The sequence below is a fragment of the Pocillopora verrucosa genome, chromosome 6 (assembly GCF_036669915.1).
Source record: "Pocillopora verrucosa isolate sample1 chromosome 6, ASM3666991v2, whole genome shotgun sequence".
Taxonomy (NCBI): domain Eukaryota; kingdom Metazoa; phylum Cnidaria; class Anthozoa; order Scleractinia; family Pocilloporidae; genus Pocillopora; species Pocillopora verrucosa.
In genome coordinates this window covers 4,613,996-4,631,265 of record NC_089317.1, presented here as the reverse complement: position 1 = coordinate 4,631,265, position 17,270 = coordinate 4,613,996, and the positions used below count along the sequence as shown (strand labels likewise).

General features: G+C 39.5%; 1 protein-coding gene across 1 annotated transcript; it reads right to left on the bottom strand.

Moving 5' to 3' along the window:
* Window positions 1-1,119: 1,119 nt before the first annotated feature.
* Window positions 1,120-16,511, bottom strand: LOC131780718 (mitofusin-2-like). Its single transcript, XM_059097325.2, has 18 exons — window positions 16,169-16,511; window positions 15,376-15,615; window positions 14,368-14,450; window positions 13,208-13,246; window positions 12,716-12,824; window positions 12,398-12,505; window positions 11,940-12,047; window positions 11,724-11,769; window positions 11,546-11,616; window positions 11,072-11,193; window positions 10,849-10,975; window positions 9,956-10,060; window positions 9,763-9,859; window positions 8,777-8,840; window positions 4,307-4,490; window positions 3,554-3,750; window positions 2,474-2,608; window positions 1,120-1,971 (listed from the first exon to the last, which is right to left on the bottom strand). The coding sequence occupies exons 1-18, from the start codon at window positions 16,388-16,390 to the stop codon at window positions 1,869-1,871; spliced, it is 2,160 nt and encodes a 719-aa protein (XP_058953308.2). The 5' UTR covers window positions 16,391-16,511; the 3' UTR covers window positions 1,120-1,868.
* Between the last annotated feature and the right edge of the window lie 759 nt (window positions 16,512-17,270).

The window sequence follows — 17,270 nt, the reverse complement described above, 5'->3', positions numbered from 1 at the left end:
TGGCCGCCCGGTCATTTTGAGCTTGGAGTTTTCGCTTCTCAGATCAGGCGTTCGGAAATGGAGTGTTCAGCCTTAGGCTTTCCTTATGTACGTTGAAAACCTCGAAATGAGCAACTCGCTCAAATGGGCTCTTTTCATCAAAGTAAGCGGTCAGACAACAAGCTATAAGCTGTGGAAGTAACGTGAGGCATTTTTTTTTTTTTTTTGAGAATTTGACGTATTTTCTTATTACTTGGAGCGGTCGTAAATATTCCCATACAAACTCTTATAATTCCGTCATGACCGTTATTGCGTAAGATGATCATCTCAGAGCTGGAGCTTGGGCCGCCTGTGTTGTTCCTTAACCTTTTCAAACTTCGTATTGGTATTCTGCTTGGTTCACGATCAGGTCTACATACACGATGAGATTTGCATCTATGCTTCTCTCGATTAACATTAGATAGCTCAGTTGATATAGCATGTTTCTCGATGAAAGGTTCCCTCATGAATGTTCGCTCATAAAGAGATATCTCATAAGGTTCATGGACCGACCCGTTCCGAAAACGCTCGACATATTTTAGTGTGGTTCTACCGCGAACGATGTGTTCATATTTTGTATGCGTTTTGCGCGTCTCATACACAGTGTCTGTGCTGATTTTGCGCCGCGAAAGCTTCTCTTCGTCCGCCATTGCACAATCCCGCGTGCTCATTAGTCAAGACGTCGCGCATGCAAAAGGTCAGGGTCGGCCAGGGTTTTTGTGTATTCGATATTCAGGGGCGTTTTAAATCGGGTATACGGTATATTGCAGCTTAAATATGGGTATTCAGTATATCACTTTCTTTGAATTTCAGGTGTAAAGTATTCAAAGCTTCGATTATTTTTGGTTATATTTGGAGGAATTTGGGGTATTTTGGGGTATTTTGTCGATTTTTTTTCGGGTATATTGGTATTCCACTACCCCCCCTGGCCGACCCTGAAAGGTTGCTCATGCGTGATGAGGACTTGACTGCGATTTGCGACCGAACGAAAACAAAAATCAAGCCGGAATTTCAACTCGGGCGTTTCCCTTGGAAAGTCCGAGTAATAAATCTCCTAAATTTGGAAAAACCGTTCTCCTAAAGAAAATCAGACCACTTCTGTTTATTTCAAACAAATTACGTTGTCAACTTAGTTGGTAACAGTACATTAACCTAAAATCTAATTAGTTACATACCCAAAAAATAACTGACCAATCTGTAATTTTTCAGTCCTTCTGCCGGACGTAAAAAGACGTGAATCATTTTATCTTATTTTAAGCCGATTCACGTCTGATTTTATTTTGTAGGGTAAGCATCTGTGTACTTACGTCTCGAAAAACTGTTCGCATTGCACGCCTTTGGATGTGACATGTATCATCTGATAAATACTGCCTTTTGACAAACAATTTTAACCGGCATTTCTTAACAACCTCCAGAATATACCGATGGTGAAAAGAACCTCAGACAGAACCACCAGACTCTCGGAGAACTCTCCCTTACATCATATCGAAAAGTGAAATTATTAAGAGAAATATAGTCACCTTTTTTTTTTAACTGAATGTAAAGCTTTTTTCTAGGTAGATCTATACGCTTCATGGCCATGAAAAGTAAACTAAGGAGATACCTAAAGCCTGCATAACTAACAGTGTTGTGGAAGTTTCGGATGACAGAACCGCGCGAATGAACGGTGAAGTCACGAGGGGAATGTGAAAATGGGAATGAGAAACTACAGGTCGGCCGGATAAATCTTCATTGGCCAACCAAAACTTCCCAGTTACGCAAGCTATAGACTAGATTTTCAGAAGTTTTAGGCTGTAAATTGAGTCCTCGCTAGCTTACAAACATGGTTAATAGTGTTTTGCATTCTACTCCTATATTCCAGGGCGTCCTACTTCATCAGATTTCAAATCTTGCTCTTTTCCAAACTCAGTGATGAATCGGGATAGTTTGTTTTTGAACCAACTTGCTCTTTTCCTAAGGACAGAAAGCGAGCTCACTTAGAACTTCTGATGCTGCACACTCCCCACGCTAATGTTTACAAACGATACTCCCATTTCTTAAGATGACGAGGTTGTCTGTGAAGGGGAATAGAGGGTAGTCTCCAATCCCTACTATCCCCTTCCCCTTGACAAAAAAAATATTTCCTACGATGAAAGGGTGGTATATGAGCAAGAGGTAATTCCACTTCTCCCCCCCTCCCCCTTCCTATTATTTTCCCAAAATCTTTTCTTAGGAATGCCGGTCTAAGAAGCCGTAGGTAATCCCTTATCCATGCCATCTTGTTCCCTTGAGCGAGAGAAAATGCCAACCCAATGTGAAGAGGGAGGTTATGATACATTTGGGTTCAGAAGAAAATCATTTTCCCCCACCCCACTCCCATTTCACTATTGATTTTTTCCCCCCTTCCCTCCCTAAACTTCAGTCTCTGCTACAGCTGTTGTCATTAATTTATTGCCAATACGTAGGAAAGAATTACCTTAACATTTTCGCATTGTTTTCGATTTTTTTAAGGCTTGCTATTTTTTCATGAAGTTCGGCTTTCTTTCTTTCCAAATTTTCCACTTGTTTCTGGACCAGAGACTCAAACTTCGCGGAGGTTGACGTCAGTTCTCTGAAATAAAATAAAATTAAATGTTTCTTTATCTGAAGTACACAATAACAAGTTTTCAAAATAATTGCGGATTTGCATTGTTATGTATCTTATTGCCGAGCCGCATATCATGAACTAGAGGAATTAATACGCAATAATCCTCATAATAAGATCAAAACAGCAAACAAGTATGAGGAATTATTCAACTCGTGATGTTCAGTTAAACCAGAGGCAATTGAGGTGTAAAAGTTCATCTGCAGAATCAATCAGTTGTCGGGCTGAACAGAGCATTGAATTAACACTTTTAATATCAAATAACATCGTCTTCTTGGCACAGAAATAATAGTAAGGCAGAAATGAAGACACTTAAGTGCCGCTCTCGCTAAAAGCGATCCTCTCGACTTGCCGTCCAAAGCAAGTTTTCTTTTATTTTTTGCCCACGAAAAGGGTTTCGGATACATGTTTCAAAAATAGTTTAGTTGTTCTCCAATTCTCTTCTTTTGCGTCGCCACAAGCCAAAAACGATTTTTGGCCAGACCACCCGTTTGGACAGCGATCAAAAGTGCAAATTCACAGATTTTGTCCAGCGCGCAGCGACTGCAATAATTTATATAGCTCACAGAATTCTATCTTGTCCTAAACCCTTTTCATGGGCAAAAAATAAAAGAAAACTTGCTTTCCTACAAGAAGTTGAGAGAACCGCTCTTAGCGAGAGCGGCACTTAAGGCTTTGCATGCTTAGAATAGCGTACCGAATGGGTGCAAAATCAAACAGCCATGGACGGTTCTGGAATCGTTAAGTTACTACCCTGGTTACATCCAATCAACACTTCCAGCCTTTCACCAAAGGGCACCGTTTCAACATTCAGTTTCAAGTCAAGCGAATTTACCCTCTGCTGTGTGCTAGAGAGCTTGACCAACAATCACATCAAAGACGCTTCAAAAATCCCATGACAGCCAAACTTACTGTTGCACTTGTCCACTGCACTTAGCGGCAATGACGCTGACTTGTGACAGAAGCTCTTTAGAGGCGTAGTCCACAAGCTGTCGTTTGAGAGCTTTATCTCTTCCACCAAAGGTCCAATATACCCACTCAATTACATACACTACAACGTATAACCCACCACACAAAGCCGTTAACCACCATCCTACAGTCTTCCAAATCTGCAATTAGAGAAACACGAATTGAAATGGACGCTTCGTATAGGCATACATACATCTAATGTTGCGTGGAAACTTAAATCACATTTTTGAGAGATGCAACCATGTCTGTACAGCGGTCAAACGTATACGCACGTGTGAAAGTTGTAATGACTAGGTGGTGCGCTTTGAAATGTCAAATAGGAGTTGTCTGACACGAGTTACCAACAACCACACAAGCCAGTAAGTTATGGTGTTTCAAAAGCAATTTCTTTTGGTAAAGCTCAAAACAGTTCGGTAAATCAACAGGATACCAATACTTGAAAAAGCTTAGTGTAAGAAAAGTCTCTCGCTTTCCTTTTCCCTGCTTCTGTTTCCTTTAGCAGATTTCTATAATCGTATCGATTCTCTTTCGCTCACTTTGCAAGACAGCGGTTGTTTCTTATGTTTTCATTTGAAATTTTACGCGGGAAATTGAAGCGCGGCCGGAAAGAATTGATCCCCTCGTGCATGCCCGACGTTTGACCGCTATGTTTTATGCCTCAGGTTCTCTATATCAATGAGAAATTTTAACCCTTACCAGTCCTCCAACTATGCTGAACAGTAAAGCAGTGAGTGTCATGCTGGCTTGTTCAGCATGTCGATGCCCCAAGACCTTCCTCAAAATCGCTTGCCAGCCAAGAGAGAAGCGAAACTCCACATCTCCACAAAAATCATTGCACAGACGGGTCACAGTCAGTTTGAAATTCGCTTGGAAATCAAGACTACAATAAACAAACATGATAAAGAAATTAGTAACAAGATCAAAGGGCTCTTGGAGCCAGCTCGTTCATGTTAAGGCTTAAGTTTTTATTGATTTCTTGGACTTGTTGAATATAGATACAGTTGAATTCGGTTTATGTAGACTTTCAAGACTTATGGAATAAATTTTCTTCTATTTTTGGCCAGTTGTGTGATAAGAAAACTTGTTCATTCGTCGTGATGGGAATTGGGTAAAAGGTTGTGTGGGCAGGAGGTGGAATGGGCAGAGGTAATTAGGCAGACAGTGTCCTTTCTGTTGGTGTGTGTGTTTGTGAGGCGGAGGGTGGGCTATGTGGGCATAGGCATCAAATGTTGCTCTAGCAGCAGAATATTGGTAACACTCATCTTTCACGATCATTTACACTAATGGGAAATATTCCTTGCCAGTTTCTTGATATCTTTTGCTTTGAACAAAGCGGCCATTGCATTTGGATTTTGACAAAGCGGCCACAATCGCTCTTAATAGAATTTCAAGCCTTTATAAAGTCTGATTTTCACATATTAATATTTGTATAGTCACCAAACAGATGTGAGATAAAACCATAGAAAAGTAAACAAATCGCCAGTCACGAAAGTAACGCTTCGCCTTTCCCTGTAAAATCGCCTCTCTCTCATGTAAGCCAATAACAATATAAGGTACATATGTAAAAATCAGTGTGTGTACACCCCTGAACGTTGAAAATATATCAAATCGAAGGAACAGTTTTGGTCTCGGTCCACATTTTTGTCAACAAAATGAACATATATGAAACGTACGGACCACGTGAGAGGCTGTCTATTGTTTCTCGAATATTGCGCGGGCTAAATATTCCATAGTGACATCTCGTTTACATCTACTTTTTAGTCGGACGACCCACTATAGGTTTACCCTCGGGTTTCTCCACAAAGCTCAGTCACGTGCAATGGGGTATACCGCAGACACGTAATAGATGCGCAACCTTCTTCCCACCATGTCGAACATGGCGGATTTGTCGAATATCTTAGCGAATGGTGTCATCTTTTCTACGCTCAAGCACACAGACCCACACACCGTTTGCGGTAGACCCACTCCAAAAGATGGCTTGTGTAATGAGCGTATATTTCGAAACGGGTCGTTCCGGGAACTCAAAATAGCAAAAGAATCAAATGATTTAGCGAAGGTCTCACTAGAATCTATAAAAGCGGGAATCTTCAAAAGCGGGAGTCTTTAAAACGGGGAATCTTTAAAAGCGGGAATCTTTAAAACGGAAAATCTTTAAAAGCGGGAATCTTTAAAACGGAAAATCTTTAAATGCGGGAATCTTTAAAACGGGGAATCTCTAAAAGCGGGAATCTTTAAGAACTTAACAATTTTTTTGTCAGAAGGCAGTGTCACTCGATTATCATTTCTTTTATCAGCCTGAAAAAATCCAGAAATCCAGCCACAAGAGGCACGCGCTGCGACTGTCCTCGGTCGGACCCGAGCCGCGGGAGCCGGGCTCTAACAGTCCGGAGCCGAGACTCCAGACCTACCTCCGACGCCCAGTTCCGACCCACGCTAACGCGCGCCCAAGAGAAGTGCGACGGCGGCGAGACGCGTGCCCGGGACCATGGTCCGTTCGGATCCGCAAACCCCAAGCCGCCGGCTGAATCTCGAAGGGAACATTGCTGAGTCCATTCGTTTCCCTCTGACGGTTTCACGTACTTTTTAACTCTCTTTTCAAAGTTCTTTTCATCTTTCCCTCACGGTACTTGTTCGCTATCGGTCTCACGCCGGTATTTAGCTTTAGATGGAGTTTACCACCCATTTTGGGCTGCATTCCCAACAACCCGACTCTTCGAAAGCACATCGTGGGCGGCCGGCCCTGCCACAGACGGGGTTGTCACCCTCTGCGACGTGTCGTTCCAAGCAACTTAGGCAGGGCCCCTTCGCCTAGAAAGTGCTTCTCGCAACTACAACTCGCCGATGCAGGCATCGGAGATTTCAAATTTGAGCTCTTCCCGCTTCACTCGCCGTTACTGAGGGAATCCTTGTTAGTTTCTTTTCCTCCGCTTATTAACATGCTTAAATTCAGCGGGTAGCCTTGCCAGATCTGAGGTCTGGAAGGCGATTCCTTTTTTTCTTTGAGATGCCGCCACCGCTACCTGGCGGCAGCGGAAAAAAAAAATCGAATGGAGAAAGATTTGTTCCGTCAAAGCGATAGAACCGTGGCCGGTTAGGGATTCTTGTTCTATGATCCCCGCGCGATTACGGATGTCGCCTGGCGGATCTTTCTCCCTGAATTTGAATGGACGCGGTAAACCGACCGGCCGGGCCGAGCATCAAGGCTAGCGCACGACCGGTCATCTCGACCGCGACCCTCAACGCCACACGAACCCGTTTCTAGCGGGCGCGTCCCGGCCCCACCCGCTACAGGCGGGGACCAGGCGGACGCGCACGCGGATTCGCACGATGGGTGTTTGAATAGACACTCAGACAGAGATGCTCCTGGGAGAACCTCGGTTAAAGGATTTAAGTTGTACTCTCATTCCAATTACAAGACTTGCAAAAGCCCCATATTGTTATTTTTTTTGGTCACTACCTCCCTGAGTCAGGATTGGGTAATTTGCGCGCCTGCTGCCTTCCTTGGATGTGGTAGCCGTTTCTCAGGCTCCCTCTCCGGAATCGAACCCTAATTCTCCGTCACCCGTTGCAACCATGGTAAGCCACTACCCTACCATGGACAGTTGATAGGGCAGATATTTGAATGAAAGATCGCCAGCGCACAGGCCGTGCGATTCGATCAGTTACCATGATTCACCACAACACCGGCAGAACCCGCATGGTTTTTACTCTAATAAATACATCCCTTCCGCAGATAGTCGGGACTTTTCGCATGTATTAGATCTAGAATTACAACGGTTATCCAAGTAAGGGTACAATCAAAATAAAAGATAACTGATTTAATGAGCCATTCGCAGTTTCACAGTACTAGTGCTTATACTTAGACATGCATGGCTTAATCTTTGAGACAAGCATATGACTACTGGCAGGATCAACCTAAACGATCTGATTGGTGCGAGCAACATACCACTCTCTGTGCGCTAACATAGATGTTTTTTTTTTTAAGTAAAAAAAAAAAACTCAAAAACAAAAATAAGAATAACTCTATGTTGCTTGCGTCAATCAGATCGTTTAGGGTATGTATCTTATACTAATCAGATTGCCGCATTAGGGTATGTATCTCGCACCAATTAGAGCATCATTTTTGTTCTTTGGTTTGAGAGGTGTTCAAATTTCAAAGAATTAACGCATGATTCGTAAAATGGAGTCATCATCACGAATGGAAATATTTTCGATGCCTGGAGAAAGTGATCTTGTGGAGTCGTTTGTGTTCGGCCAAGGACGAATTCAGATACCATCGTTAGCATGTTTATTTGATTCTATTAACTGGAATGAATGATTTACGGAGGTAAGGTAAGATGATGTGATCTACTAACGTTAAAAATATATCAAGTCGAAGGAACCGTTTTGGTCTCGGTCCGCATTTTAGTCAACAAAATAGACACATACCGCTTCAAAAGATGATAATACAGACGACATGCAAAGCTGTCAATTGTTTCTAGAATATCACGCGTGTTAAATATTCAATAGTGACATCTTATTTACATCTACACCTACCTTTATTAAATTGGTAAAATCTGTACAGACATAACACCGACCAACTCGCACGCAAAGTGAGAAGACTATATGAAGGCCTGAGATTATATTAAGAACGATTTTGATCGAGAAACGGGCCAGGAATATTCCACAATAGTGCAAATAATCGTGAAAGCTGATCGCAGAAAAGCGATTGCGTGACGCTTGGTAAGTTGTAAGAAGACATGTTATCACATAGCATACGAAAAAAACACTTTAAATTCTCAGTCTGCATTTTGTACCCACTCGGCAGTCTGCAGTTATCCTAAAGCCAGTAGTCCTGATGTCTTATTATACCGAGTCAGTAGATATTAACCCTTGACCTGCATCTAATTTCTCCTTACAATATCACCTCGAAGTCACACAATCAAGTCACGAGGAAAAAGAAGATGAACGTCAAGTGACTCTTGACTTGACTCTGAAGATGACTTCCGCTCAGGTTGTCGAAACGTCAGTCACTACTACCGACAATAGTCCTTCTCAGGACTACACTCACCAGGACGATCCAACTACACTATTGCATGTTAACCCCTGGTTCAAACCATGTACTATAGTACAGAGAATATACATACTGATGTTAGAGTTTGATAAGCGAAGGAACACAATACTCACGCTGGAGTGACGAGCTCAAGAGATAACTCTGGTGTTTTAGGCGAAAGAATCCTACCAAAGCGATCTGGAAAAAAAGAAAAATATATTCATATACACTTAAGGGACCAGTCATTAGTTATCATCTGAGGGGGAGTGGGAGGGGGTCGGAGGATGTCGGTCACGATAAAAATTTACTAGTTCCCCTCATAAGACCCTGAAATATTCTTATGACTCTCCCCCCCCCTCGTTGGTACTAAATTGGTGTTGGTGTCAATTTTCTACAGTCCCACTTTATACTCTGTCGGTGACGACTTACTCCCCCCCCCCTTCTTTCCCTCCCTGAAAACAATGTGATCCTCCCCTAAATCCTTCACACACACCCCTCTCCACGGCCAAAATATATTAAATGGTCCCCAGAGACTCATGCCTCTTTACTGTTGGCTTCTTTCCCTTCCCCCCTTTTTTTCCTAACATATGAGTGACTTCATGATTTATCATTAGTTATTACTCTACCTCAGTTGTTTTGCGACCCTAGTGCATATCGTCTGTACCAAGCATTTCAGTACGAAAGGAGAACTTTTTATCATCCTGACCGCACGAAATGTGGCGGGACGAGAGTAAGAGGGTCGCAGGACGGGGGTGGGGTGGGGAGAGGATGGAAGTCTAGTATGCAAATCCTAACTTTTGAAAAATCTGTTTGACCACGAATGGCACTTCTGATTGATGCGGCGTGATGACATTGATAGACAGGTTTGACAAGTAGCTATCAAAATCCTCATGCAAAACAATGTAAACGTGACTTACGATCAGAAAGATCAAAGTGGCGGAAGGTGTGGAAGGTTTTAAGTCAGACTGGTTCTGTAAGCTGACTTAAGCTGTTTTTCAGAGTTACTTCTCCAGATAATTCCAGCAATCCACTGTATACTCATTTGATAATTTTTAGGCTTATGTACACATGCATATTCACATATCATTCATGTAGTATGGAGTAGGTCCTAAATACTGACCTGCCATTTGTTTATGTGCCTGACAAATCACAAGAAAATTTGAAAAAGAAGCCATCATATGCCTTCCTAAGCCACTCTCAAGGTGATTGCACAGATTCTATTGACATAATCAGAGATAATTGTTAAATTTCAAATTCTCCCTCCATTGCAGCTGTTGCTCGGCAGCAAAACTGCCTACACAAGTAATTTTCACCTCTTTATATGACCCAAGGAACGAAGGATGAGCTGGGGATGGATCATCAAACTCGTTCACCATCGAGCCCAGTCGAGCAATCTTTTCTTTTAAAGCCTCAGTTATCTAAAGAAAGGAAAACATTTTGTTTAGATTTTGTTTGTTGAAATCAGTTAACTAGAAAGGCAAAATTTGTCTTTTGTTGCAATACTTGGGGTTTCTAAAATTTTCAAAACAACTTAGAATAAATCCTGGAAATTGAAGGTGGAATCCTTTGGCAACTATTCTGGCCGGTCTTATGAACAGATCAGGTGCCGACAGAATCTCATGGCTTTGAAATTTGACAAAATTTGTATTTTAATTTTTTTGGGACAATTCTAGTTTTGCCCGCTTGTGCAGAAAGGTCCTTAAAGTAAAAATGGATACAAACAAGGGATTGGGAAAACATGAAGAAATGCTGTCAGGGTGGGGGATGGGTAGCATGGGATGGACTGGCTTCCCATCTCGGGGGAGTAGCAATACTCTGGGTGTGGAAATTGGGAAAAGCTCTGGCAGTTTAGTTCTGTAAGATTATGTCCCAATTTGTGTTCATCCTTATCACTATGCGTCATCATACTTATTACAAATTAGGTACATATCTGTGTGTACTCAGGCACTATAGCAGTAAATTTAAGGAAAACTCTTGATAAAATTTTACCACTCACTTCAAAGTAAATTTGATATGCATATCAAAGGCACCTAACAAGTATTTAAGAAGCATCTCAAATAAAGTCATCCATTTGATTACGTACTTTCCAATCTGTTCTGGAACCTTACATTGTGAAAAACTAAAAATTAACATGATTCAAGACTGAATAAACCACAAGTTTTAAACTTAAGCCTCCTAAAGAGCATTTGAGTAGTTATTTTATTACCTGAGCCTCAACTTTAGAAGTGATTTCATTGATCAGGCATTTCACCTCACATTTACATAATTCAAGCTGTTCCTTCACATCCTTCAGTCTATTCTCTACCTCCTTCTTAGCTTTCTCCAGTGGAGATCTGAGCAGAAAAGACCATATGAACTTAGCAAAACCAACAATTAGGTAACTAAAATCACCATCAAGCAAAAGGAAAAATTATCTGTCTCTTTCTCACCTTTTCTGAAATTCAGAACCCTCTACTTGTTCCATACGATCCTTTAACATGTTTGCCATTTCCAATCCACTGTCCACAAGAGGTTTAAACTTGGTTTCTATGTGTGACTGAGAAATACACTCCTATAAAACCAAGCATGAAAAATTTATGTTGTGAACCGAGAGTAATTAATTGACACAAACTCTAGACAAGCAAATGTGTTTAACTTTAAATTAAAAAAGTACAGTCAAAAGGCCCCTTTCCATGCTAAATGGATGGCAGTCAAAGGTCTTAAAGGCAGCAGTAAACCACCCGGAGTGTAACTAGCTTTAATGGAAAACCCCCTGCATAGCTATGTGTGAAGTTACCATTAGCAAATTTGCACTCCCTGAATAACAATGCCATTAAATTCCACACTGCAATCATTGGAATATTTTTGCCCCTTTTTGGTTCATGGGTAATCTGCCAACAGACAACTGGCTATCTGAAAAATACCTCAAATTTGCGCTCAAAGTTCTTAAACTGCATCTGTCGAGCAAGAAATCCTTCATTATGAATGGCACCACCTGAAAAACATCATGGTAATGCTAGTTACTTGATTTAATACAAAAATCTTACTTAACCATGTGTTTGTGCTTTTTCAAGAGAATGCGAATTTTGATCAGCCACATACCTCCTTGAGGCATTCCTTGGTGTTCCTGCACTCTGCTCATTAAGGTCTTGGTAAAACAGAAACAGGAAAAGAAAGTGGGAAAATAAATAAAGCAATTGAGAGGTTTGTCCTGTATCAAATGTCTCTTTGCATAGCAATAACAAAACTTGAAGACTTGTTCCGAGTTATTTGCAATTGATCCTTATAAACCCTGATACAAAATATCCAGCAGCTTACCTCTTTAGCTGAGACAAAAAACACTCTGTCTTCAGCCAGTTCTTTGTCTACACACTGGAGCTCATCAACAAGGAAATTAGTGCTCTGACTGAGATGTTGATTTTTCACCTTAAAGAAACAGGTAAAAAAAAATTTAAAAATCACACTTTATTACCATCATCTAAATAGTGGGGGAGGGGGGGAGTGGTTGTTGTTGTCTGGAGGGGGGGGAAGGAAATGGGATAAATGTTTGTTATCCCACCCATCATCATACATTAATTCTTCTCCTCTATCTAAGCACCCCCACCCCCTCCCTCCCCCCACTATGAATCTATCATTACTTTTTTTTCCAGCAACAATTTCCTATGAAGAGAGCATCAGAGATGAAAGACAACTCAAAGTTGTATTTTGTTTTCACTTTTGATATCTTTCGATTTCAAATTTAAATGGGTATCAAGGTCAAATAAGTGCTCACTTACCAGCTCCATCTTATCAGGTTCTGATGCACATACGTCCCATTTGTTATATAGAATGATGATGTTTGGTCTTGGAAGATGCTGATTCCTTTTGCGAAAAAAGTTTTTCTCCTACAAATGACAAGGGTACGAAATGAGAAACTACCCCACAAGTATGGGAAGGTTTAATATATGAATGCTACCACACTGATTGGATAAATTTCTCCTGCAATAAGTCACATTTTAAAGCAACTGAAATTTTAAAAAAATTCAATCAAATTTAAAGTTTGTATGTGATGTATCTTAAATTTACACATAGCACATGAATGGTCATGAACATACCGCAAACGCAAGTGTTGACTGAGCATTAGCAACCAGGACAAACACATCAGCATCCAAGCAGTACTCATCTATCCACATATCAAGATCAGGGCTCACATCTATACCAAGACTAAAATAACAGTGTCTGTGACTATTTATATAGCATTTTTAGGCTTCTTCTTGGTGTAGAAGACACAGAACATGTCACAATAGAGCAATACCTCATGAACCTATTGTTTTCATTGTTTTCTTGTTCTTTTGTCTCTTTGTTCTTCTTTAACCTTCACACCCTAATATTAGTATGCATATTCTCTGTACTGATCCTATACATTCCCTTAGGAGTAGACAAAGACAATTTGCCTGACAGTCAAGAGCGTCCATAGCTGGTGATCATTTCTTTTATTCTTGAGATCTTAATGTGTTATTCAGAGGTGAAATTGTAAGGAGAATTTTAATTCTTGGGGCTCAAAAGTTTAATTATACAGTGCATTTCATCACATTTATTTTGCTTACCTATCCACCAAAACAACATCCTCTGATAAAATATTACAACTGAGGTTAAAAAAAATACATTTTTACAAAAATGAAACCATCACAAGTGATAATAATGTACAGGTAAAACTCTCTTGTAATGATACAAACCCCCTGATCTAATGTGAAAGCATTATCTAGAACACGTGAACTGTGTTTGGAAAGTTTTTGTATCTTTTAAAGACACAAGAGGCAGCCTATCCAAGAGCTTTTCAACACTACAAGTACATTTCCTTTGTTTACAAGACACTCAAAACCAAAGGGTGAGACAGACTACAAAGACACCATGCTTAATAGTTCATGATATCATGTAAAAACTGAATTTGGTAATTGTTTTAATTACACATCTGTTAAAAACAATCTGGAAAAGAAAACACCTCTCTCTGGGTTTGCAAAAGTTTGAGAACACTTCATGGAGTAAGGGCTTGGAAACTAGGCAGACTTTGAACTCCAAATGACAAATGCAATGTCTGCTGCAGATATTGGGTTATTACGTCAACTTCCTCTGCTTTTGTATATTGATTGAATGCGCTTGACCAATCAGATATTTTATAATAAGTCTAACATATAATAACAGAATTAATTTGAAGCCAAAAAATGTTGACAAACTTAATCTCTTTGGAAAAAAACCTGGACAAGAACAATTCATGTACAACAAAGGGCACTAAATTCTACTTTTACTAACATAGCGCCCATTGAAAAGTGTTGCCTGGGAAAAATTGGGTACCCATGATGCTTTGCAGGCTCAATGACCTGGGAATGAGGTTGCAAAAGAACCTCATAAATCTGCTGCATTTCAGTCTTAACACAAATTGAAACCCAACATTTAAAAGGTAATTTAATTTTACATCTGACCGATTTTTAAACAATATAGACCAATCAAGATAATGCTAATAATTATAAGCCTTCTTCGATGAATAGCACTATGTTCGTTTGTCTGAGCAAGAAACAATACTTGTGAACATGGCATACATGGGGGATTACAAGATTGGCAGTCAGATTGACAGGCCTGCATGAAGTTACCCATGCTCTCTTTCTCTTTTCTAGCTTATTTGCATTTTCCCGTACGATGTTTTTCAATGAGCGCAATTCCATAATGGAGTACATGTGAATGATATAATAATTACAAAACAAAATCAAACCTAGACTTTGGGTAATACACTGCAACAAGACTGCCAGGACCAAGCTTTCCTTTGCTTAAGGTACAGGTAAGTTCATCTAATGGCTGTTTCCATAACAAGCAGAAAAATAGGTAATTATCATGATGATTATTAACAACTTATTAACCCTTTGAAACCCAAGATCTGATTATTAATTCTCTCTCTGGTTGCTACAAATTTCATTGTAAATTGGTTACGAGAATTTGGTGTTCAATCAAGATAATATCTTAAACCTGATAAAGTTGAGTAATCTCATCACCTGTTTGCTGGATAATGTATGGATACCATAGGGAGAAGTTACATGTTAATCACTTCTAATAATTATGTATGGATACCATAGGGAGAAGTTACATGTTAATCACTTCTAGGGTTAAAGGGTTAACTTACATGGCACATATATTAATTGGAGTATTATTTAATTTATTTCATAAGTATTTTTCTGCTTTAAGATAATTTAGGTACCAATGATATTTTCTAAATTAAATTTCAAACCAAAAGTAATTGCTAAAACCATATAAACACCAGAGAAATACTGCTAGTTTAGAATTAAACAGTAGGAGTGATTGATTGAGGTTTGGACCTTTATCTGCTGTCAGGCTATAAAAATCAAATACAATTTATTAACCATAAATCATATTTTATACGTGAAATGTTTCTAAGAAAAATGTATATCCATTTCAAGTGATTTCTTTCCCACAGTTGATCTCAAGATATAGATTTTTTTTTAGAACAGATTTTTACAATCTCGAAGAAACATCAAAAACAAGAAGTGTGGAAATTTATCCATTGCATGCTAAATGATATCATGTCAACAAAAACAATAGAGGAACTTTGTGTGAGTTGACAATTTTCTTTTGTTTTTGGGTGTAGGTTAGCTATTGCAAAAATTGACCAATGCGGGTAATCTGCTGCTGGGGTAAATGGATGGAAATTATCATACATATAATTATTACAAAGGAGAAACTTATAATACTTGTTAAAAAGACATACCATATTCTTTTTGCCATCACTGTCTGGAACCAAAATATATGGAACTGGTGAATCTGAACCATGTACACTGAGAAAACAGTTTGTAGTACAGCCCATTCCCATTGGTAAGAAGTCACTTTGTAATATGGCGTTTAATGTGGTACTCTTTCCATTGCTGGTTTGTCCAATGAATGCCACCTTAATCTGATCCCTTGATAGTACCTTTAAAATGCTTGAGATCTGTCTCTTAAAGCCTAACACCTGTGTGAGAGAAATGCGATAATCAGTTCTGACTTAATAAGAATTAATTACATTGAAAAATTGACAGTGAAAGCGCAGGTACATAGAGTGTGCACAGAGCGAGATGGACCATGAATAAATGCATGGGTTTTACATAGAACTTAAGTCACAGTTCCCATTACAGAGATTGCAAAATTGGTGTCTTGACAATATGTCTTGTGTAAACTGGGAGAAATGATCAGGGAAACAAAAAACACTGGCATGAATCTACAGAACGTGCCTCTAACATACCAAATTACTGATAAACAGGTAAAGAACACAACTACATGATGTAATATTACTGTAAAATATATCTGAATGCACAATCCATGAAAATTATGAATTATCCAGAGTTAATTAAAGAAAGTATTTGATCAAGGTATAAATCAAGTAGCTTTGAAGTAATATCAAAATACATAAAAAACATTAAAAAAACGACTACAATCAAGGTTGTATGATCTGCACCAGTTTAACAATATTTAATTTACCAATTCTCATCAACATCATGGAGCTTGAAAGCGACATAAAATCTTACCTCGCTTAAGAATTCCTGGAATTCTTGTTCATTTTCGTCCAAAGCTACTCTTGGTTCCGCTACCAAGTCTTCAAGGACTGAAGAGATATTATTTATGAAGGCGCTAAATATAGGGATCATCTTCTCCTTCACGTCACTGCGCAGAGGGAATCCTTCATGCACTCTGTTAATTCCGCCATTTTGTAAAGATTTGAGCTCAAACTGAGACGGTGAACTTGTCATATTCACCAGAATGTGGACTGTGCTGACCACCTTGAGAGTTTGAACGTAACAGAGAAGTTTAGGATGGTAGTTTCCACGTCACGAGCTATGAGCGTAGAAATGTTAAAATAGAGGGTGTGTTTTCAACTAGACCGGCGGCGAGTGAAGAAAGAAGAGACCTAGATACGAGTAGCCAGCGGTGAAACAAATTAAAGTATTAAAATACTTCATATAGAGACAAGTCATTTGTAGTTGCAGAAAACAATCGTGTTGTAACGCCGAAATGCAAACAGTTTACTTCGATAAATAAAATGTAACGCAATTTTTCAAAGGTTTTGATCGTACATATATCTTTTACTGATTGAATAAACAATGAATGTATCGGTGGCATCCGAAAGGCACCATAAAGAATTAAATTTACGTTTTGTAGTCGCAGAAAACAATCGTGTTGTAAAGCCGAAATGTTATCAAGTAATACTTCGCTGATAAAAAAGTTAAGCAATTTTCCTGAAGCTTTGACTGGAACAATAATTTTTAATGCTGTATTAACCAACGGATGCATCGGAAAAGGCATCGCTGACACCGGGAAAGGCACCAAGAAGAATGATATTTACGTTATGTAACTTGTTGTATGACAGAAAAAAAGTATATCTTGACTTGTTCAAGGCGTTAATCACAGTTGGCTTGCTTTTCACTTGAATTTTGCAATCTCGACTGTCGTTTCTAGAAAAACGAAAAGCTAAGCAACTCTGCAAAAATTTCGTTCCCGATTTTTATATTTTTAGAGTCATTAACAAATGTATATCCACAGCCTAAGAAGAGAAATATAAAATTTCCATCAGCTGCCTGCGTCTGCCGCTCAAGAGAGGAGCCTTGAAGGAAGGATAGATATAAGTGAAGT

Bases quoted from the DNA above. Each gene is read 5' to 3' on its own strand.
- LOC131780718 (XM_059097325.2), bottom strand. From the start codon at position 16,390: ATGACAAGTTCACCGTCTCAGTTTGAGCTCAAATCTTTACAAAATGGC. The intron at 11,770-11,939 runs GTAAGCTGCTGG...TGTTTTACCAAG, and splicing joins TTTTTGTCTCAGCTAAAGAG to ACCTTAATGAGCAGAGTGCA. The intron at 11,194-11,545 runs GTATTTTTCAGA...TTGGTTTTATAG, and splicing joins ACTTTGAGCGCAAATTTGAG to GAGTGTATTTCTCAGTCACA.